The 25553-nt window shown below is 34.6% G+C and overlaps 1 protein-coding gene across 1 annotated transcript; it reads right to left on the bottom strand.

The window, feature by feature from the left end:
* Nucleotides 1-8668: 8668 nt before the first annotated feature.
* LOC123532332 (gamma-aminobutyric acid type B receptor subunit 1-like) lies at nt 8669-24715 on the bottom strand. The gene is made up of 9 exons (XM_045313740.1): nt 24578-24715; nt 24216-24341; nt 16505-16642; nt 15990-16160; nt 15528-15629; nt 14984-15049; nt 11164-11359; nt 10323-10469; nt 8669-8760 (listed from the first exon to the last, which is right to left on the bottom strand). The coding sequence occupies exons 1-9, from the start codon at nt 24713-24715 to the stop codon at nt 8669-8671; spliced, it is 1176 nt and encodes a 391-aa protein (XP_045169675.1).
* Nucleotides 24716-25553: the final 838 nt, after the last annotated feature.

The following is a 25553-nucleotide window of genomic DNA, read 5'->3' as shown; positions in this document are numbered from 1 at the left end:
AAAGGTAATATCTATTTTTAGGGGTATTCGTCTAAGAGTGAATGTTATATTAATAAGGATAAATGTGATATTAATTAGGTTATGTGATAGTGTAAATTGTATTTGTATGTTGTTGTTTTTCAGAAGGCCACATTTAAAATTAAGATGTATCATTTGTACTTTGTACTGATCTATACCTTCATGTGCTGCCTTCTATAAGAAAAGATGTTATTATGATTATTATTATTATTATTATTATAAGTGACCTTTACTGACTTTGAGGTCAGTAAATTTACAATTATAAAAGAACACTCACAATGGACACCTCTTGATTTTAAGATTTCTAAATCAAGACCGCAGTCAGTGCCATGCATCACGTTGCTTCGGACGTATTATGCTCCTCACAGCGGTGTTTTTAAATGATAAATCTGTTAATCGTACCACATTACAGTCCAACCTGTTTATAAAGACCATCTTTAGGACAGCCAAACATTTGTCGTTATCTGATGATAGACTTTGTTCAGAGGTTAAAATGCACTGTTTATGTTTCAATGCGGTTTTTGTTCAGAGGTGGACTTAAGCACAGGGTTGAACTGTAATTCAAATGTTTTGTTTTCTTACTCACATGTCGTGTTTCCCATGCAAGGAATGCGCCAAAGACTAGCAATGCACCTTCTATTATTCGCAGTGCCCAACTGAAGTATATAGAGTATGCAGACTGGCATACCCGTATGAAAGGGCGAACTTCAGTACCGTCAGCTGTAACATATTCCTAGAATGAAAGTGTTATTATCGGCATGATAATGGCTAAAGAGGGCATGCATTGTATATTTCAATGAAATACATTCGTGCACTACTTGCATCATTTAAGGAATAGTCGTTTACATGTACATTTCATATGAAAATGAACTTCAAAGACTTATATAAAAATCGAATATAAAGACTTGCTTTAAACCCTGACATAATCCAAGTTGTGATAAGACTGACAACTTGTTTCGTGATAGGTCAAAGAATAACCAAGACGTCATATTCACTTTACTATAAATATGAAAGACGAGAGCTTTGTGACTTGTGTAATATTTACATAATTTACAACTTGATATGTCAAAAAAATGATGAATTTCTTTTTTCTTAAACACACGATTGTTTGGCATTTAAACTTCCCGGAGCAACCCAAAGTTGTATTATATTGCTTTCATGCACTATCTACTCATTCAATGTTTGCTTAATACACAGAATATATTATTCATAACGTATAGTATATAGTATGCTAACATACTTATGCATTAATCACCTCTTTTTCCAAGAGTTTAATGGTTACAGTTTCCGGTCCAAGTACTTCCCAAACTATTAACACAACCAGAATCAAGGCAACAAGAAGACCGTTGACTACAAACAGCTGGCGGTCTTTTATTTGCTAAAATGGAAAAGAAAAATACAAATCAAACATTTCCCCTATATTGTAACAATTCGCTTTAAAATAGTCACGTGTTATAGCTTCGCGTCACTGGCAGATACACCTGCGTATGGTATGCTTAAACAAATTAAAGAATTATTCATGTATAAGGAGTGCCGTTTTCCTATTTATTCAATCACTATTGATATCCTAAATACAAAGCAAAATATTACGAATTCATTTTGTGATATTAATATCTTGGATATCATTTACTGAAACTGTCAGAATTTAGCGTGGGGCGAAATGTTGTACGTTGTATTCTTTGTCTCTGTATTTTTAACGAAAACAAAAAACAAAAAAAAAACAACAAAAAGAAAAAACCACACACACACACCAGAAATAAAACTTTTGTCGTTATATCAGAATTCGTGCACATCTGATATGCTTTTATGACTATATTTAAATGAATAAGCACGCCATGAACGCAGTGATATTTCTCCTGGATCAAACATTGTACATAGTTATTTAATTATTATCATATACGAATTAGTTATTGAAGATTGTACTGACTTTTTATTTTATCTGCCAACTTCCTAAACTAACATTTATATTTTGTATTCTATTTAAAACAGAGGTCAGGAAAATTCATTACCATTCTGATCAACTTCTTGTTTGTAAATATGCGATATACCCTCCACGTCTTTGAGAACAAGGCCCCAAACGTAATTGTAAATCCCAGACTCACGCTGTATATCCTCGCCTGAAAACGGAATAGAAAAATACTGGTGAAATGGGATTTTTTTCGGAGCAGAAAGGCACATTCTGGAGAGTTATGTTCGTGGAAAGTCAGTATCTGCAGCTCTTTTCCTATACAAATCAAAGTACTGAGAAGACTGATGGGGCAGTACTTTGCAGTTTCAAGACTTGATGTAACCCATTCAAGTCAGGGAAGTACATACAGGCATTATGTAATGCATAGGTGTGTGGCAAGACATGGAGTGGTCACAACTTTTACAGTGAACAACAATAAACAGAAACAAGTTCGTGTTTCAATAAATTTATTAACTTTGTGTTCTGTACACTTCTATGTTTTGTTCAAAAAGCAAACATCTAGTCTTGTTAAATAGCAATTATTCATCGACAAACAAAAACCTTCATTGGCAGGTTTAATAAGATGAAAAAGATAAAGCTTTACAATGTATTTCCATTTCTTCAATACGTCTGTTTGCACTCTATGTCCTGACATCATGTGTTCTTGACAGTCTAACAAAAACAGGCATATTAAAAGTTCCATTTTTCAAAGTAATATGCAAGCCCAAATTTAAAAAAAAAATAGCTGTGAAAAATGATACCAATGGTGTTGTTGCACATGACACATCATCTTATTGAGGTATACATTTATGCAAAAGTATTTAAGAATCTCTCAGTACATGGCTGATTATGACCAAGACAAGCAAAACAGCACAGAGATTTGACCCTTGACTTCAAAGTATTATCTTGACCTTTAAGCTACCAACTTGGTTCTTGCACGCGACACATAGTATCATTAAGGCAATTTATTTAAGAATCCCTTGATCTAAGGATAAGTTAAAGTCCTAATAAACTCAGACAAACGCATGCACATATGTACACACACCAGACTGCTATTGTGACAACTACGTCAAGCTCACCATCAGCAGGCTCATCAACAAGAGCTGTCACAGGAGACAGCGCGCTCGACTATTTTGATGCTGGATAGTGAAACTTGGCAAATCTGAGAAAACTGGAGCTGTCTATTGAATGTTTAATGACTCCAATGGTGGATGAAGATATTGCACAATAGCTTGAGTCTGTGTCAAAAACATTAATAAGAGAGCTAAAGACAAAGTGTGTCAGAACACTATATAATTATAATTCTAAGCAAAAAGGGGGAATAATTCATAAAATATTGGTGCAAGAGTCATGCACCTTATGTCAAATGATGTGGGCGATAATATGGAACAACTACTTCAAGTTTGAATCAAAAGCATTTCGTAATAACTGAAATATATTGAAACTGCATCAAAATTAACCTCAAATTCTAAGTAAAGGTTACATAATTCATGAAAAATTGGTGCCAGTTTGTTTGTGTTGGGTTTAATGCCGTTTTTCAACAGCATTTCAGTCATGTAACGGCGGGCAGTTAACCTAACCAGTGTTCCTAGATTCTGTACCAGTACAGACCTGTTCTCCGCAAGTAACTGCCAACTTCTCCACATGAGTCGGAGGTGGAGGACGAATGATTTCAGACACAATGTCGTTTATCAAATCGTCACGGAGAACACACGTCCCGCCATAGGATCGATCTCACGACCCCGCGATCCGTAGACCAACGCTCTATCTACTGAGCTAAGCGGGTGGGTTCAAATTGGTGCCAGAGTTAAGCACCTTATGTCATATGATGTGGGTGATGATGCTGAACAGTTGTTTTAAGTTTGAATCAAATCCATTCATTAATGACAGAGATAGAGTGAATGTTCATCAAAACTTTAACACCTAAAATTCAAAGTAAAACGGGGGAATAATTCATAAAATAATTGTACCAGGGTTATGCACCTTGTGTCATATGATGTGGGCGATGATGTTGAACAACTATATTTAAAAGTAGGAACCAAATCCATTCAGTAATAATAGAACGAATGTGCATCAAAACTTTAACCTGAAATTCTAAGTAAAGAGAGGGAATAACTCATGAAATATTTGTTATATACCTTGATTTTTGACGTGGATCAATTATCTGGCTGACACAAAATGAATCCTTAATTTTTAAAAATACCTTACAAACATTTTAACAATCATAGTCTTCAAAAAGATAACATTCATACAAAGAACAAAACATCTATAAAATCTTCACATTAATTAAAGACAATTTCTACAGTTTTCCTACCCGGGATCTATATGATGTTGCCGCATATTTATAGATTCGCCTACTGATAAACTGTACTAATCGCCGCAAACTGATAAAGTTTCCCGATAATACACTTCCACAACGGTGTCGAGGCACGGCAATGAAAAATCAATAATCTATCGGCTTATCTGTGTTGATATTTTACTCTTTATTTCGAATTTTCGGACAAATGTTACATGGATATTACTTAGTCAGAAAAATATTTCCATATTCTTGAAAAAGGACAAGTGTCCGAAAATTCGAAATAAAGAGTAAAATATCGGCTTATCAGTGGCGTTGTAATTCCCTTTCTATCTTCTTCCCAGCGGTAACGAAGAATTAATGCTCAGCTTACTCAAAACTGCGACGTCTACGATCAATGTTGCGCGCACTTTTTGGTCACGTGAAGGAATTGGCGCGTCTGTATTCATACACTTAAATTCCTTTTTATTACACAAGCGCAAACATCAGTCGCTTTTCAAACACATGAACATAAGAAAGAATTATGCTGACATAAATAGTTTACGTTTCTTTGCCATTAGTTATTTATTTTATCGCTAAATTGTGTAGAAATAGATCTATATTCTTATAGGTAATGCGGCCATGAAGTGGGTCACATGACCAAAAAAGGGCCCCTTTTAATATCAATCCGCTTTGTTGTTATCTGTAATTATAGAAGTACAACGCATAAATTTGGGTAATTTGATACCGAAATATATTTGATTAAAATGTAGTTTAAACGTTTTGGGTAGTTTCAACTGTCTAACACGTTACTGTAGTCACTGTTTTCACACAATATCAAGAACACATTTTTGGACCGTATTGAAACTAGTTATTAGGTTTCAGGATAGGTCACATGATCACTAAAACAAGTGTCGGTTTCAGCATCGATCACGTGATCGAATCAAGCACCTTTATTATTCTTACGCTTAAGTAGATATATTATCATTTGTATTTACAATGCATTTTAGTTTTCTTCAGATACTGTTGTTAATATAAAATGTGTATTTAATCATATCCGGATCAAAAATATAATTGCAAAACGTCAAAATTGAAGTTATGTTTGGTATAATACTTTGGAACTTGTTTGTGTTGTGTTGTCACGTTGGTCATAAGCTCGTCAAGGAAATTGACAGACGGTTTGGTATATCTGGGGGCACTGCCCCCAAAAAGTTAACCGCTCATTTTTTGTAACCTGAATATATGTCTTAAGTGGATGCCATTTCATTGCAAAACGTTTTCGTTTACTGTCCGAATGTCTTATCTGCTCAGTCACTCTTCATATTTAATTAGGCTTTTTCAGACTGAAAGATTTTGAAATGCTCCATTTACCTGTAAACAGTTATAAATAATATTATGACAACAGTATAGAAACCATAAATTAACATACAAAACAGGATGAACTTTATTCTTCTATGTAGATTTCCGTCAAAAAAACTGGGGGACGGTGACATATGGCTATACATACGTTATAATTCGGAGATATTTCTTTGCAAACAATGGAATAAGATTTAATTTCTTACCTTACAAACGAAATTATTTTCTGTTTTCGATGTCGTGAAAAACACAGTACAGTAACATAGCAAACAGCCAAGTAGGACCATGTTATTGATATTTGGAGATGAAAGCTTCACATATCTATATAAAATATTAGAACATTAATGGTCTGAAATATACTTACATATGGATATGCACAGTTGTACAAAAACAGAGAACATTGCATTTTTCACCAAAACATGCTAGAAATTCTGGTTAGCTGGCTCGTCTTAAGGGAAATTGATACAACGTTTCTGCGATACATTTTGAAAATCTGGCATTTCTTTCACATATTCTATATCGAAGCAGTTTTGATCCAAGTGGATAATAAAAACTTGCTATGAAATTCTTGAAATAGTTGTTGGTTGTACTGAAGAATTTGTGAAAGTGTGAGTGATACAACGTATGAACTATGATCGGTTGTGAAACCGTAGTTATTACTTATTCTCATGTTACAATTATAGGTGGCTCCTGATTTTTCTACCAATGACCTCTCTTTGCCAATTAGTCATTTTGAGATTGAAAATCCAATACGTAGAAATAATTAGAAAAAAATAAAAAATAGGCAAACTCATATTCAAATGCAAATGACAGTTAAAGTTTAAACATGTGCAACAGTTCAGTTGTGAAATCAATGGCGGCTGATGTGTGCAATTTCTATGTATCGTTCAATCGCAGAGACAAAACGACAAACGTTGACGCCCCGCCGGACGTCGAATAGCAGAACGTTGTTATAGCTCCCCGCCGGACGTGGCGTCGCAAAACGTTGATAATGCGCCCTATCGAATGTCGTTATGGTGCCCCGCCGAAAGTCACTGTTAAATGCCGCTCCTTCGATCATCGTCTACTCGCCTTCCGGAATGACATGCTTTCATCAGTTCTATTACTGGAGTGGAATTACACACACAGTATGCCCCCGTCAGTCAGTCAGTCAGTCAATCCGCCAGTCACACTATGTGTACATTTAATAGTACATGAGTTTTATGAAACTTTAGACATAGATAGGGGACAATGTGGAGAATGCGCACATAATTTTATATCTTGCCTGATTGATGTGAGCTCGACATAGCCATCTAACTGGTTATATAGTGTATGTGCGATAGTGTTTGCGCCCGTTCCTATATCCATCCGTCCGTTTCTTCCGAATTAAAAGTGTGCCATTTTTTTATATGTGGCTTAGAAAGAAACGTTTGCCCCACTGAGACAAAGTATCGCGCGTAAACCCTAGTACCTGTCCCGAAGTATGGGATCGGGGTACTCAAGGGACATGCCAGATCTTGTCCGGGCAGTAACCTTGACACGCGTGGAGAAATCTGTGTTTATTCGTCAAACATATTTGCCTTGATAAGACGGCTAGTGTCATGCAAGTCAAATATCCCTATCTGGTAGGATGAAGCCGTCTACCCTACACTGGCGGACTGATTGACTAATTAACGACGGGACTATAAAAGTTATCAGTAAAATCAAAGATCTAATGTTCAGTCAAATGAAATTCCGGAGGGCGGAAAGACGACGTTCGGCTGGTCGCCATAACGACCTTTCACCGGGTGAGGTTCGGCGGTGCACCATCACAACATTTGATATGGCCCCCATAGCCATGGTGATGGTGGGCCAAAGGTTTTGGCTGGATGGCATTCGACGGGGCAACATAACAACGTCTGTCGTTGTTTCGCATAACAAAATCACAAATCAGCCACTAGATCTGAACTATTTATGTTATAATTCCCCTATATATTTAAACTGTTCAAGTACCTGTTATTTCTGAATACAACGTTGATGGCGAAGAAGACAAGAGCGAGACAAATGCCAGTGCTGGCTAGTGACGTCATGAATATATAAAGACTGTTCGGTATAACTTTTTCCTTGTAAGAAATATAGGAGGAATCACGTGGTATTATTCCGTCTGAAACAAAGGCAAGTTAGAACTGAATTAAAGCAGTTCAACGTTACGATACCTGAACAATTCGAAAAACGTATCAAGTTGCTTATTACAGACAAAAACACTGGTCTGAGTGGAACACTGTTATACAGAAAAAGTTAATTGCACTACGTGATCCCGCAGGACCAGAAACAGTTGGTAGACTCCATGATCCAACAGGACCAGAATCAGCTAATGGACCCTATGATCCCACAGGACCAGAGACAGTTAATGGACTCCACGATCCAACAGGATCAGAAACAGTTTATGGACTCCGTGATCCCACAGGACCAGAAACAGTTAATTGGCTCCGCGATCCAACAGGACAAGAAACGGTAAATGAACTCCGTGATCCCACAGAACCAGAAACAGTTACTGGACTCTATGATCCAACAGAATCAGAATCAGTTAAAGGACTCCGTGATCCTAAAAGACTAGGAACAATTAATGGACCAGAAATAGTAACAATAAACATACGTCACTAGGCACGTAAAGGCTGCTGTTATGATACTTAAGATAGGAAAACCATTTGGGAGCAAAGCAATCAAACAAAACAAAACCAGGCCCGTCTACAGCATTTTTGAGAGGTAATCAAATGTGCTCCCATCCTCCTGTCTCGTGTTAAACATATAAAATAAATTTACTGTTCAGTAATATTCAGTATACAAGCAGATCATATATGCTTAAGATACATACTACGAATATATCATGGAACATGGATAATCTAACAAGCATTATCATTTCAGTACGATAATTATTTTAGTTCCATGCATCAAGAAAATGTTCAAATAACTCCTTGGCCCTTGCATTAAAATATATACAGAAAACACTTGATTTTATTAACAATTTACTTTATGTACAAATAAACACCAAAACATTAGCTAATTTATATAGGTAGATTTTATCGTACATTGTAAAGTAAATTAAAAATGGTTTAACCTCTCCATCTGATAGAGCCCTCTGTCCATTCAAAGAATTTATTTTCAAGATCCAGCCGGTACAGACCAATCTTTTCACGTTGACCATCTGATGATAAAATGTAAATATCATTACAGAGATGAAAGGTATGAAAATGAAATCTCCTAACATAAAATTATCATTTCCTTTTGGATGAGTATAAATCTATTTTAGAGAGGCGTCATTATTTCATGACACACGTACTAATTTTTTGATTTTGCGAAACTGACTTTACAGTAATGGTAAATATAATGAAAGTTATGAAAATTTTCTCTCCATGTTTTCGTATGTACAGTATCAGCTTAAACTGTAATTTCTTATTTTAATACTAAATGAGCCATGCCATGGGAAAACCAACGTAGTGTGTTTGCGACCAGCATGGATCCAGACCAGCCTGCGCATCCGCGCAGTCTGGTCAGGATCCATGCTGTTCGCTTTCAAAGTGTATTGCAATTAGAGAAAACGTTAGCGAACAGCATGGATCCTGACCAGACTGTGCGGATGCGCAGGCTGGTCTGGATCCATGCTGGTCGCAAACCCACTATGTTGGTTTTCTCATGGCACGGCTCAAATGTTTTACATTCCACATGCGTTACATAACGATCACCTTGCATACGTTCTATTTCCACAATTCTTTCTGGATCTGAGCCGGTTTTGAAAGATATTCGTCCGGATACACCAATGAATGATATGTTACCCATACACGTGAAAATCGTGCTGCTTATGGAAACATCAGTGTATATGAACTCGTCTAATGCTCTATGATGGCCTGATAGATTATATAAAGAAACGACACATTATATATATTAAATATTTAAAATTGACTGTGCTGAACTGAGTTAACTATGACGAAGTGGCAAAGTTGCGATTCAAGTGGAAACGTTTCGAAAAATGAAGAAAAACTAAAATGTTTGCTTATTACGTAATGTTGAGGTGTTTTATGAAAAACATGGACCAACCCAGCCATCAAATGAATGTACTTTTGCTAGTTAAAACTACAAAATGAGAGTAAACAGACTGAAGTTAAACAAATAAAAGCGTTTGTCAATGATCTATACACTGTCAGTACATGGATCGGGTACGGCAAGAATTTTAGGTAATCCGTACGAGTTAAATGTTTGTATTTAGTATTCATTAAGCTTACGGTTGATTAAGTTGACCAAGTTTTAGGTAAATTTTCGACATTTTATAGTCCGTTTTATTTGACCTGGCGGGACGGAGTTAATCTCTGATATATGCAAATAATGGTAATCTCAAAAAACGAGCAAAATAGGTAGAGCAGTATAATTGTTTCATTCCGTAATCTTCGGTAACCAACGATTAAAATTCAACGCTACATTGGTTACATGTACTACATACCCTGCACAAAAATGTATTGGACCGTCTCGAAACCACGCCTCGCCAGGTCAAATAAAATGCACTATAGAATACTTAGAAAAACTAATGTAGGATTAAGAATTACGAACACTGAAAAATCTTTACAATGAAATCAAAATATCATACTATTGTTTCCCAACAAGTCTAGTATTTGAATCAAAATTTAACTGGCTGTTAGTTTAACATGAGTCTAGAAAATAAATCAAAATATTTATTTGTATACATGCTGCTTCAAGTTAAACACAAGAATATACCGATTCTTTGTATGCTTTGTAGAGCGCATTCTAGTGCGAGAGCGGCTACCCAAATATGATCGTAACACAACGGTGCCACGGCATCGGTTGATGCCCACTCCGGGTTGTATGTTGGATGGTTGAAATATGTCATTTCAAATTCTGTCGCTGTAAATAGATATAAAATACACTGCCTGTACAGAATGTTTACGTATGAGTACAGTGTAATAGTGTCCTGTGGATGGTGAATAATATCTGAAAGTTTGCTAAAACGGAACATTCCGTAATGCGAATAGCTGGTTAAGGAACTTGTGCAACTCTGATACAAAAGTTTATCATTCCGAATTCGTAGAATACACTATAAGTAAATAAATTGTTGAAAACCTTCTAACCTCGGTAAAATTATCAAACCCCATGTTTTCGGAGAAATAAATAAATAACTAAATAAATACCTTTTGTCTGATAACTTCAAGCAATGAAGGTGTTTTTATCCTCCAACAAACGTATAACACTATATCAAACAAGAGTGAATGTATTAACAGTTCTGCTTTAAAATTATTTGTTTTCCACATCTATAAACATTCTTCACGCTAACTAAAACAGTGAACAAGTTAACGTTATAACCTGTGATACCAGCTATGCCTAACCTGTGTTACCTGCTATGCCTAACCTGTGATACCAGCTATGCCTAACCTGTGATTCCAGCTATGTATAATCTGTGATACCAGCTACACCTAACCTGTGATTCCAGCTATGCATAACCTGTGATACCAGCTATGCCTAACCTGTGTTTCTAGCTATGCCTAACCTGTGATACCATGATACCAGCTATGCCTAACCTGTGATACCAGCTATGCCTAACCTGTGATGCCAGCTATGCCTTTCTCTTCTACTGGATTCATAAATACCGCTCCAGTAATAAATGCACCCTCCACTGTTAACGTCATTTGCTCTTCCGTACAATCCACTTCATCTAGGTCTACTTTCCAGAATGTCTTAGAATACCATCCCACAAACATCCAGACAATATGTGGACCGTATAAACCAATCTTAAATGCCTGATAAATAAATAAACCTCCAGATAATATGTGGACCATATAAACAAAATACATAAATATCAATATGATATGTAATCCATATGATACACTTATTGAATGACTTGCCGGTTAATTGTGGAAACTATTGCTTTCGGACCTCGGACCAATGGCAAGCTATTCAATATGTGTTTGATTATTCTTCAAGTTTAATCTGTAGTCCATCAAAATTTAGTATTAAACTACAGACTGGTCATTAGCACAAACTATGGACCAGCACATGTAATAAAACCTAGTAATACATAAACAGGCAAACAATACGTGGACCAGTATTAAAAGCTCGGTAAATAATATGTGGACCATATAAACCAGTATTAAAAGCTCGGTAAATACATGAATAACCAGACTATATGTGGACCATATAAAACATTTAAAAGCTCGGTAAAATTAATAAATATCCAACATTGTTGGACATAATAAACAGTATTAAAAGCTCGTTAAATTAATAAATATCCAGACATATGTACCGTATCAAACCAGTATTATAAAGCTCTGTAAATACTTGAATATCCAGACTATATTGGACCATATAACCAGTATAAAAGCTCGGAAATACATAATATCCAGACCTAATGTGGACCGTATAACCTGTATTAAAAGCTCCGTAAATACATAATTATCCAGACACTATGTGATCCGTATAAACCAGTATATAAGCTCGCTAAAACATGACTATACCAGACCATATGTGGACCGTATAAACCAGTATTTCAATGCTCGGTAAATTTAATAAATATCCAGAACCATATGTGAACCCTATAAACAGTATTTAAAGTCGGTAAATACCATAAATATCCAGACCATATGTTGACCGTATAAACCAGTATTAAATGCTCTAAATAATAAATAATCCAGACATATGTGGACCATATAAACCAGATAAAAGTCGAATATGATTAAATATCAGTACTATATGGTGGACCACATAACAATATGTAAAATCTCGGTAAATACAAAATATATCCAGACTGTATTTGGACCATATAACCAGTATAAAAGCTGTAAATACATAAAATCCAGACAATATGTGGACCGTATAAACCAGTATTAAAAGCTCGGTAAATTCATAATACCAGACATATGTGGACCGTATAAACCAGTATTAAAAGCTCGGTAAATTAATAAATATCCAGACCATATGTGGACCGTATAAACCAGTATTAAAAGCTCGGTAAATACATGAATATCCAGACTATATGTGGACCGTATAAACCAGTATTAAAAGCTCGGTAAATTAATAAATATCCAGACCATATGTGGACCGTATAAACCAGTATTAAAAGCTCGGTAAATTAATAAATATCCAGACCATATGTGGACCATATAAACCAGTATTAAAAGCTCGGTAAATACATAAATATCCAGACCATATGTGGACCGTATAAACCAGTATTAAAAGCTCGGTAAATTAATAAATATCCAGACCATATGTGGACCATATAAACCAGTATTAAAAGCTCGGTAAATACATGAATATCCAGACTATATGTGGACCATATAAACCAGTATCAAAACTCGGTAAATACATGAATATCCAGACCATATGTGGACCATATAAACCAGTATCAAACGCTCGGTAAATTAATGAATATCCAGACCATATGTGGACAATATAAACCAGTATTAAAAGCTCGGTATACTGGTTTAAAAGATCGGTAAATACATGAATATCGAGACCATATGTAGACCATATAAACCAGTATCAAACGCTCGGTAAATACATGAATATCCAGACTATATGTGGACAATATAAACCAGTATCAAAGCTCGATAAATACATGAATATCCAGACCATATGTGGACCATATAAACCAGTATCAAACGCTCGGTAAATTAATGAATATCCAGACCATATGTGGACCATATAAACCAGTATTAAAAGCTCGGTAAATTAATAAATATCCAGACCATATTTGGACCATATAAACCAGTATTAAAAGCTCGGTAAATACATGAATATCCAGACTATATGTGGACCATATAAACCAGTATTAAAAGCTCGGTAAATTAATAAATATCCAGACCATATGTGGACCATATAAACCAGTATTAAAAGCTCGGTAAATACATGAACATCCAGACCATATGTGGACCATATAAACCAGTAGTAAAAGATCGGTAAATACATGAATATCCAGACCATATGTGGACCATATAAACCAGTATTAAAAGCTCGGTATACTGGTTTAAAAGATCGGTAAATACATGAATATCCAGACCATATGTGGACCATATAAACCAGTATTAAAAGATCGGTAAATACATGAATATGCAGACCATATGTGGACCATATAAACCAGTATTAAAAGATCGGTAAATACATGAATATCCTGACCATATGTGGACCGTATAAACCAGTATTAAACGCTCGGTAAATACATGAATATCCAGACTATATGTGGACCATATAAACCAGTATTAAAAGCTCGGTAAATACATGAATATCCAGACTATATGTGGACCATATAATGTCTATAATCAAAACTGTTTCCAAACATGGCTACACTTCCATCTGTTGCGCAAACAGTATTCATATCCTGCCATTTTAGTTAACAAAAATTAGAAAACAACAATAGTTTTGTGGAATCTGTATCGCATTTGTTACTACGCTTGATCAAGACAACTTTCTTAAATGTTGCGGACTTAGAATTATATTGGTAACAACTGAAAATACAGAAAAAGGCCAATGCTTTGTATATTTGACATAGTCTTAAAATAACTGTGTAACGCATATCACTTAAAAACATTTACTTACACACAAAACAACGATAAATGTTTAGGTGTGTTGAAATACGGCGCTAATATCTCTCCATCATACGTTCACATGCATACATTTTTCATAACCTGGGAATACAGTCTGATAATTTCTAACTTTTTTCTATCTGCGACTTTTCGGCAGCATTGCCTCATGTTCGTTTGAAACACGCGCAAGTATGATCACATATTAATTACGCTATAAAAATTTATATAAAATTGATCATCAGAAGTGACATTAAAAAGTCAGATTTCCCCAGACGTTGATAAAAATCAGAAACTCGAAAATTGCCAATTAACACTAAATAGCGCAAATTTTGTGAGATCTTTAAGGCATAAATATTAGGTATGATTTCTTCTGACAAAAGCACGAATTATCGACAACTTCTCAGACTTTCAGTTGCACTGTCGTATCGCCTCGGTAGAGGTGTGATAAAGCTCTCGCTTTGAGTGCGAGATGTTGTGGATTCGATCCTGAGCCGCATTATACCAAAAGGCATGATAAACGTACCAGCAGCTTCGTCGCCTTGCGCTCAAGATGAAGAGGGTTGTTCTAGGACTGGTCAGCCGAGTGTCAGTATAACGTGACTGAATGGAGTATCATGTCACGTGTCTACGGTGTAGTATTCCAGTGAGGAAGCACTATAAGACTTGGCACTGTGCTCAATACAACAAGTAACCACCGTTGGTTGAATGACTGAATATTGTTGAAAAAGACGTTAAACCCGAACACACAAACAGACACACTTATTAAATATGTACTGATGATGGTCGTTATACTGTTATTCCATTCTAATTAACCGCATTATTATTAGTTTTATGTTCATTACGTACCGCACATAGAACTTTTCTGGCCTTGTCCTCGTACATAGCAGTTATAATAATTCGAGCATCGTGTTGCTGAAACATATACAATTATACATTCAATGACATGTTTCTAAACTAGACACTGTAATTTAAACTTAAATTTGTTAATTTTAAAGGAAATATAAAGAAACATTTAATTTTTAAGAACAAAGCAAAAATTTAGCATAATATTACAATCTGCTTTAATTTCATATTAATATATACATGTGTACTAATTTATTTTATTTCGGGATGAAAGCTATCACCTTATTGGAATCAATTTCGAATGCGTTCCCATAAAAGTAGTACTGGCGAAATACGAGAGTGTATGGTCATGGCCCAATCGGGGCTCAAAGCCTAGACTTTCGAGACCACAACTCCCAGACCACGCACCACCTAACTGTATTAACATCACGTCAACTATATTAATTAGTCGGGAACACTATCTTTTTCATTTTTCATAGAAACGATTCGAAATTGTTTTCATCGGTTAAAATACAAAATATATCCGAAAGGTATTGTAAAAGCTTACTTTAAGATTCTGAATCCTGGCGAAAGGTTCATTAACAAATATTTCTTGCGATATTATAGTTACATCGGTGACTTTTGCTCTTTGAACGAAATCGTCAATTACCTGTAAGGAGACTTATTCATCGTTTAAATGTAACAAAAATGTCATAGCTCTGTAAGTGTTGTCTGTGTCATTTACTATATACAATGTATGTGTTTTGTTTTATACATTAACTTATAGCTTAATTTTATTATATTGTCTGAAGGTACTGGACCCGTAAGGACATACGCTAATTAGTTTTTCTCCGTATGCTTTTCCGGCGTTCTCCGGATATTACGGAAATTTACCTCCGAAGAATGCCGATTTGCCGAACGAAAATACACGGAATCACACGGAAATTGCCGAACGTCATCACGTGTCCACTACCTTAAATACATAAATATATGAATATTAACTTGAAAAAAACAGAAAATGATATATTACAGCAGAAAAGTATTCCTTGGCTTCGTTAATAGTGGCTACCCTCTTCCAGTTAAACTGTTTCATCAGAGCTATTCTTGCAATATTCAGCTTTTGGTCGGGAGGGTACAAGCGGAAAAAGCGTGGAAATCGTGCACGATCTGACAGAACGGGAGAAGACGATTCATACGACAGCTGTATAAAAAAAAACAGAAAATGGTCAACAAAATCAAATTGTCCACGGGAATATGCAATGTTTTAGCAACAGAACAACGGATATATTAATCGAAATAATATGATGTTTATGAAGCCGAGTATTACTACCTAAATGTGATTCTTGGACAGTCGTTTCTCTTACCACAAGACCCAACCTACTCTTCCCAGCACCTTTATTTGCATCGAAGTTATAGTATAGAATACAAGTAACAAGCATAAAACAAACCTGACTTGTTCTCCTCATATTTGACATTAAGACAATTACTAATATACCATCTACAAGCACCAAGTAGTTAAATGTAAGTAAGATAAAGTTATCATACTTGAGTTATGTTCCACATATAAGACACTTGCGCAGTCGCCTCGGTAACCACAGAACACGCTCCTCCTAGCAACAACAAGTAGGGTGGGTCGTTATTGAGACGCTCAAACATTCGATACAGAGCTGTCCCTGGATCACACTACAAGTTATAGAAATAAAAACACGGTTCAGTAAACACAGTCTGATCCATCCAGCCTCTGTTTCACGAAGTAATTTTTACACTCATCTAACTTTATTATTCTTTTAAACCCATTTCAAGCCATCTGATGGTAACTTGAACAATCTTGGTGGTTGGTCTTCCAGTCATTTTTTTCGGTCAAATTATTTTGATATATTTGATATTAGTCCAGTAAAATCGTGTAAAAATACTTCAGAAAATGGGAAAAGCACAAAACTTGGTATATATAACTACTTTAGGGCAAAACACAAAAAATGAGCATGAGACCCACTCAAAAAATTCCAATATGGCCGAAAAATCCAAGACGGCCGCCATGCATGTACATATTTTCAGAAATGCCTAATATTATCTACAAAACTTATATAGACACTTACAGTCATCGGTATAAGTAGCTAAAATCACCTCTCTGAATAAATTCAAACATATTATATCTAAAAAAAAAGAAGATGTATGTAAGGGTATACGAAGATCCAGAAGTCCACTACAACCTGCCAGTGCTGCTGAGTCTGTGATTATGTGGTAATTCCTGATGATCTGCGATCATACCCACTGCTGGTTGAAAATGAAGTGATGGGAAATTGGATCCAGTATTCATACTCAATTCTCAGAATCTGTAACGGACACGGTGAGACCCTGCTGCAAACGTGACATATACATGTTAAGCACCGAAAGAACGTATTGATAACCTAATGCAGTATTCTACAACGTGGAACGGACGTAGCATGGTCATAGCACACAAGCGTAGATAGGTCGTAGTGAGAACTCCATTGACGTAGCAAGAACGAAATGACAACCCAGTGACAGCGCAATGAGAACGCCATGCAGTCTTTACCGTCCGTCCCACGCTTGTAATACATCCTACTAGGTTTTAGTTACGTCATTACTACGTCCTTATTAATTTCTTACTGCTTCCTGATTCGACCACGTCCTCACTACTTTTGTTTTGACCGCGTCCTTCACGCTCATGGAGAGCATATCATGTTCTTATCGGTGTCATTGTACAAGTTCTTTAATGCGTCCTGCCAGTTTTAGGACGTAGTGGTAACATGGCTGAGTGTGATGGGGGTATAAAATAGGAGCAGAATCCATCATTTCTAATAAAAAATGTGCTCTAATATCTATTTCTGGACATTATTACTGATATTAAAATATATTAAATAAGGAGATATTAAATGTGAGTACTTGAGGATTTATCTAATGACCACTTGTATTCGAAACACAATTTTAATACCAATTCTACTAGTTTTAAGACAACAAATATTATCTATTTACCATTTGTAAGGCTGTGTCACTACCAAAAGAAGCGGTCCAAAGTAAGAATAACACTGTCTTGTCAAACAATACTAACCCATACAACTCGCGCTTATCGGTGAATCAAGCTTTAAAATGCATTTTCTACACCTTCCTACAAACAAACCGTTCATATGATATTTCTGTGGTATATATGAAAGCTTTCGATACTCTTCTTTACAAGAAAACATGTCAAGTAGCTGATCAACCATCTGTTCACACAAAGATTAGGGCTACAGTGTACATTCCTGCATCGTCTGCTACACCTCTTGAACATATATTTGTACTAAAAATGTTGCCCATTAGGTCGTGCACATATGGGGGTCAGGTGTTCTTTCACTTTCCTAAGACTCCAAGTCAAGATAAATAAGGCTTACCAGAGGCATCTTTGATAAATTGGAACCTTTCTGATAGCTTTTGCCTCAATTATCAGTCTCGTACCAATAGCTCCTCAAGTGCATGTGCAAACTAAATGAAGGATGTCGAGGAAGATGTAATTTGTCTAACGTGCTGAAATGTTCTGCACTGCCTTATGCAAGTTAACTAAAGTTGTCTACAGTCTCGTTATTATGTGTACTGACACCAGTATCTGACATATACCTTATTTCAGATTTCAGCTCACTGTGCTGAGTAATATATTTCACAAAATAGTTAGTAAGTGGTTTCCGTGAAAGCAACATTAACATTTTAGCCTTACTCTTCTTTGTTACACAGTTAGCATTACATAATCGATGATTATGAGATCAATTTATTATGCAGATATTGTGACAGTGGGTGCATAGTTAGGAACTCTGTTTCATTTGATCCTACTAGCCCGTCGCTATAATCTATTCTTGCATTTCTAAGTCCCAAACCGAAAAGGGTAGTTGTCGTACTTGGTGTCATAGGAACTACAATTTTATATAGAAACTAAGTTAATTGACCTTCACATTCTCCATATTACCAAGGTTTCAAAAAGAAATCTTTAGAATTTGCACTTTTGAAGTTATTGAAGAATCCACCATTTGCAAATGATGGACGGACATACAGACGGACAAAATGATGTACAAAAAGAGAAAATAAGATACCAAGCATGTTTTCAATTTTTCCTCCTATCTATGTACAATTTCTCAAGAAACAATCTCTCCTAGTTTTGAAGAAATGCGGGATGACACTTTTTTGTCATATTCGTGGACTATTTGTTGCAATAGCAACAACATTGACGTTGGCATTCTCCATATTGCTATCTTTCCATGTATCACGTGTCATGAAAAAATCTGTAACAGTTGTAGTTTTAAAGTTATTGCAGTATACCTCTTTGCACGGCTGGCGTATTGACATGCATACGGGGGCAACCCATAGGCCCCCTCTGGCTAAACACTGGTGGGGTAATAACAACAATTTTTAATATGCTGCCATGGAGGGAATACAAGTAAAATAATATAAATCACATATAGTAAAACAAAACATCCTTTAAAATATAAAAAAAGGTTTTTGTTATCATAATATTAAACTGAGTTTTAAAGGCTAGATTTTAGCTGTTACCATGGAAACTGAAAGAAATTAACATCATTTAAATTGTTATTTTTGCTTTTGATTCAAATTTAAGATTTATTTTATCATATATATTTACATTTGGTGCATTTTGGGGATGAATGTTAATATAATGACCATTAGAATCTTGTAAGGTAAATTTTGAGATTTGGCGGCCATTTTGGGAAATGGACCCCGTATCGGCCATCTTGACAGATATCAAATAGGTCCCATGAAAAAAAAATGCTTTAATAAAAAACTGTGCCAATTTTCGTGCTTTTCCCATTTTCTGAAGTAGTTTGGCATTTCCTGTTAAGAACTGATCGGACTAATATGGCAAGTGGCTTCTCAGAAGAAGAATTTTGAAATTTTCTCTATTCCGTTGCCGTGGTTCCGTTATTTGAACACCTTTGGTAGAGGACCATCAAAGACAGGTTTCATCAATTTCAAACAAACGGTTCCTGGGTAATGATGTCGCGCACATTACCCATGGTTCTCGTTCAAAGTTCAAGGTCACTACTGAAGGTCAAGTAAAATTGTTTCTGTTCCATAACTTCTATGTGCATTGATTGAATGTCTTTATATATCAATGATGAGACAATGTGTTTCGTACATGACCTATGCTTGTAGGTCAAAGTCACTATTGAAATTTAAGTAAAAATAGTTTTGATTCTTAGCTCCTAAATGCCTTGAATAAGAACTGAATGGGGACTTAATGAGGTTTTGCCTAAAGAATATTTAATGGTAAATAAATAAGATTTAGTATTAAACACTGTTATAAGCTATTGAAATAAGACTTAACCTGTTTTATATTAAATGGATGTATTTAAGGATATTGAAATATTGGATGTGAATTATGCATAATTTAACAGTTTATAAATAATAGTAAAAGAGATTGTGTTGTTTTGATGTCAGCTTATATTAGAATTTCAATTATTTTGGAAACCTCCAGATTACGCTACAGAAATAAATAAATTTGATATTACACACAAAGTCGCCAATTTATTACTTTATTGCCTGGCAATTTACTGAAAATATTAATAGGAAAAAAGCGTGAATGTTTGTGAAGTTCGAAAATAGCTTATAAAAATGTTAATATGCACTTGAGCGAGCTACGTTCATAAAAAATGCTAACATGTCTCTAAGTTTTGCTAATGTACCATTCAAGATAAAAATGGTTATTAATATACGAGTACCTAGATGATAAAATCATTCATACAATATTACACCGTTAAGGTATTAGGCCCTCCTTTTTGAAGAGTATTCAATTCCTGCCATAAACCTACTTTGACTGCAATTTTCATGGGTGCGTAGTTTCAAGCCCCACTGGGACCATTTTTTTGTCTTTATTTTCCTTTTTTTTCTAGTAAGTTTTTACTTCTTTCAATACTTGTTATTGATTTATTGTACAAAAGTGGAAAAAAAATATCATTTGTTAAGCGATTTCTTGTTGTTCATAGTGAATTAACCTCTGAAACAGAAGGTGTAGAGTTAGCCATCTTTAAAAATACCGAGTTACATGCAGTAAAAGTTCTCTATTTTGCCTTCATTCTTTAGATTACATATTGTGGAAGAAATGTAGGTAGGTTTTACTTCCGCCCAAAGGTTATTTTTTGAATGAAGTGAGCAAAATTCAAAAGAGACCCGCAGGATTCGACCTTAATATTTCAATGTTGGGAGTAAGAATTCTGTCTCATTAAATCTGTTTATTTGAGGCACCCTAGAAAAAAATGATATTGACAGTTTTATTTTAAGTTTTATAATTGTTTACCAATAGTTTAGTGTTTCTTTCATAAAAATAATGGTTAAATGAATTCTCTGCAAACGTTTTGGATAAAGGCCGCCACATTGAAATTTGTCTCTCCTTTAGCTTGAGGAAATACCATACACAGTACACAAAATTAAAAAAAAGAAAAAAATACGGCACGGTAAAAGTTTTTAAAAATTTGCAACAAAGTGCGAAGCACGGTCAACTGTAAGAATATACCAAGCAAATGCCATTTTTTAAACATTATTATTATTAGGGGCCTAATACCTTAACTATGAGCATGCTCATACCCGATAAATTTGTGTTTGATAACTGCTATAACTTATATATATTAACATTAATTTTCCGCGTTATTTCAGAACTTTTGATAAAACAAGGAAATTATTCAATAATATGAAGCTTATAACACGAACTATTTTCTTTTCTCTAAGAAGCTGCATGTCTTTAGATCTAAAGGAAGGAGTAATCGCAAAGTTCAACAAGATAAAGATCTGAAACACTTGAGTTTGCTAGAATACACAAATTACCAACTCGGACTAGCTGCAATTGAAGAAAAAAAAACGTAATACTTAACTAATAAGCAACAATTACTTCGTAAAAACGAAAGTTCTGTTATCATTTATGAAAAATCTGCGATCCAAATGCACAAAAGTTTATTTCAGTCTTTTTTTTTTTTAAACAAGGAAAATCTGACTTTAACCCAGTGTTTAATACAAATGTGCCAGTCCTAGTGGATTACAAATAAAGTAAAGTGGGTACTATGAAGAATTCCTATATATTTTTCCTTTCATAGATATTTTTCAAATTCACTTATATGATAGGAAAATTTTTGTTCTAAAACCAATGAACAAATAAAAACAAGGCCCGTCAGGCTTGTTTTTGTGAAAAATTGTTTGAATATACCCAAAAAATTCCTAGCGTTATATAACATTTTCATAATCTTCTGCTTTTTTTTATAAATACAAATAAAAACATGAATACTTGCAATACATTATAATTACAATGATGGGTACAAATGAAAAAAAAATCTTGTTTTATATCCACTTTTATGAACCTTTTGCAATGAAAAATACTCATAGAAAAGACTATATTTTTAAATTTTGAAGAAAAAAACTGTTTCATAGATTTTTTCCCTGTTTTCCTTGTGTATAGATAATTGTATTGTGAACACAAATATGGCCAAAAATGCATGGGTCACCAGGCTAAATTGTATGTTAGGACCGCTTGAATACAACACCTGTTCGGACGAAAAAATGGTTTGAACCTGACCATATCTATAATATCTGCTAGAAGTTTAAAAAATTGTTACTCCTTTCTATAACTGAAAACTAAATGATCTGACAGTTATGTTACGTCAATGGGCAGGTCGGTTTATATATTTTATTTTATTTCATATAATAAAACACGCCGATAACTTGAAGGAAATAAAGCATGCTGACACTTTCGATGACATTCTTAAAAATATTATGACTGACATCCAGCTCTTCAACGAAAGAGTCGGATGGCCGGCAATTCATTTTTTTTTCGTTACCGGAAAAGAAAATCAAAATAAGATTCTAATGTATATAAATCTGGCATAATAATAATAATAACGATAATATAAAACTGCTGTTTTGTTTTTTTTCTCTCCATTATTCGGGAATGTTTGCCCTTGTTTGAATTCATGTATACAATTAAAAAGAAAGTTAAAGATTATCATTCCATGGCGAAACGTAAACGATAGATTTCGTTCCGTCTTGGATATATTTCAGATATGAATGACGACCAGAATCTGCTTTATGAAATGATGCGAGAAAATATATCTTTGTTTCAGATAAAGTGTATGTTATGTTCTGTTCAACCAGATGCAATATTTTAATAATATAACCAGTGGATAATATTTTGAACAAGTTTCAAGTTTATTGGCATAATCAGCAAACAATTTGCCTTTGGCCATTTACAAACAAAAAAATACTATGGCAAAGACACATATACATACACAAACCATAATGGATACTTAATACATGGCTGTATACACATTATTACAATATACATTTAAGAAACAGTTAAGTTTTTCAGGGCATTTTTTCTTATTAACATGCAGTCTTTAATATATTTAGATATTTTTATCTGCAAACCTTTACTTTTTGTCGACATAAGCGAGTTAAATTTCTGTATACAAGGCCAAGATATGTTTCTAAAGTATTTTCTACGGACTGTTCTGAATTTGTCACAACATAACATAAAATGATATTCCGATTCAACTGCCTTTTGATTGCACAATATACATAGTCTATTTTCTCTTACTGCACCATTATATCTGCCACTTTCTATACAAAGGTTATGAGATGACAATCTTAATCTAGAGAAATATTTTCTCAAGTCATCATTTGTAATATTACAGAGATAATCTTCAAAAACAAAATCATTTTTATATTTACAATAGCAGTTTAGTTTTGGCATGTTATGTATGGTTTCTCTCCATTCTTGAAAATGCTGGTCACGGACTCTGCGCTGTATAGTTGGGAAGTAATTTACAGTTCTATCAAAATTAAGTCTTATGTTACTAAAACCTAAGTGATCAATCACAGAATGAATTCTAGTTGCCTAACAATTTGTTTGTACATGCTGGCACAGGTCATTATACATCTTAAAAAAAGGCGAGTCCCTATTTTTCATAAGTTTCAGCCAGTATTTTATTGATCTTTCCCTGCAAATTACTGATAACGGAAATCTACCCAATTCACCAAGAACAGCACTGTTTGGAGTTTGATGTTTAACACCAAATATATATTTACAAAATCACATGTACAAAAAAAGTTTCTTACATTTTCATGTATTAACTAAATATTATGTACGCTATATCAATAGTTTCTTCTCGATTAAATCTATAATAGATATTTTTCACTGTAAAAATATCTGATGAATTCCCTGTAGGAACTGAAAACATAAAATTTAACATAAATGTGAAAGCTTTTTAAGAACAGCCGAGTTAAGAGTATCAGAACTGTCCATACAGTCTGCCCACAGAACTGTCAACACAGTCTGCCCACAGAACTGTACACACAGTCTGTCCAGTAGGAGATCATTGAACTGCAAGTGTTTCATTGCCTGTAAATGTTTGATACCTTATTTTCAGTGAATATGCACATTAGTTACACTTGCTATTTTAGCAAGGCAGTGTACGCTGTGCAAAGGAGTTTCTGTCATGTTCTGATAGTTTTGTTAGGGTAAACGTCACGCCTATATGTAAGGACTTTCCGGCTTTTCTTGGTGGATGAGCCCTACCAGCATTATGTCGGGCATGAGAACCAACAAATGAAAAATAAAGGCAACATTTTACCTACCTTACTATCTAGCCACCTATAAGTCAGATTATAATCTTTCAAAATGTTGCTGTGGGTATTCACATCCTCGAGCGCCATCTGTGTTGCTGTCAAACAAGATCCGCCACTTTTATAACTCACACCGGTCTCTGAGAGCATTCCGAGCAAACGAATGTCCCGTGCACGCGCTACTAACATATGTAGGTCACTTATACTCGCCAAGAGTATGTATAGAAAGTGCTGGTGCATATAAGTGAAACACATTTTAATAATAAATTAACTGAACTATTGTTTGTGTCTATATTTTTTCTAAGTTGTATCAGTTTTATTCATTTTGAAAATTTAATTTTACCTCTCCCTGTATTTAACCGAATAAAACACGAAATGTTTCAATATTTTACCTCTGTATCTACCTGAATAAAACACGAAGTGTTTCAATATTCTACCTCTGCATCTACCTGAATAAATCACGAAGTGTTTCAATATTTAACCTCTGCTTCTACCTGAATAAAGTGTTTCAATATTTTATCTCTGTATCTACCTGAATAAAACACGATGTGTTTCAATATTTTACCAAATATTTTACCTCTGCATCTACCTGAATAAAACACGAAGTGTTTCAATATTTTACCTCTGTATCTACCTGAATAAAACACAAAGTGTTTCAATATTTTACCTCTGTATCTAGTCGAATAAAACACAAAATGTTTCAATGAAATGCATACATTTTAAAAATGTAAAACTGATACAATATCTCCATTATATTTTTTTCCTTTCGTCTAAAAGCGCAAAATTAAAGAGAATCTGATTTGACACATCTTTGAATTTAGACAGTTAAGAATCCACAAAACATATGAAATATGGAATCAGTATAGTTCTTATAAATCAAGAGTTGACATACTGTATTAGTATAACAAACCGCACGCATAAGTAATAGTACCGAAATGCGAACAATATCCTAGACACCGGCATAACATACAGAGCACAGTTTTTCAAC

This window comes from Mercenaria mercenaria, chromosome 11 (assembly GCF_021730395.1).
Source record: "Mercenaria mercenaria strain notata chromosome 11, MADL_Memer_1, whole genome shotgun sequence".
In the NCBI taxonomy this organism is placed as follows: Eukaryota; Metazoa; Mollusca; class Bivalvia; order Venerida; family Veneridae; genus Mercenaria; species Mercenaria mercenaria.
Note: the sequence above shows the minus strand (reverse complement) of the source record. Positions and strands in the feature narration are given on the sequence as shown.

What these genes read in the sequence shown, in the direction of transcription:
- LOC123532332 (XM_045313740.1), bottom strand. Translation starts at nt 24,715, where the DNA reads ATGCTCTCAGAGACCGGTGTGAGTTATAAAAGTGGCGGATCTTGTTTG. An exon ending in CTGATACTCTTAACTCGGCT is followed by an intron (nt 16,643 to 24,215) that starts GTTCTTAAAAAG and finishes TATAACTTGTAG; the next exon opens with TGTGATCCAGGGACAGCTCT. An exon ending in CCAAGGAATACTTTTCTGCT is followed by an intron (nt 15,630 to 15,989) that starts GTAATATATCAT and finishes GTCTCCTTACAG; the next exon opens with GTAATTGACGATTTCGTTCA.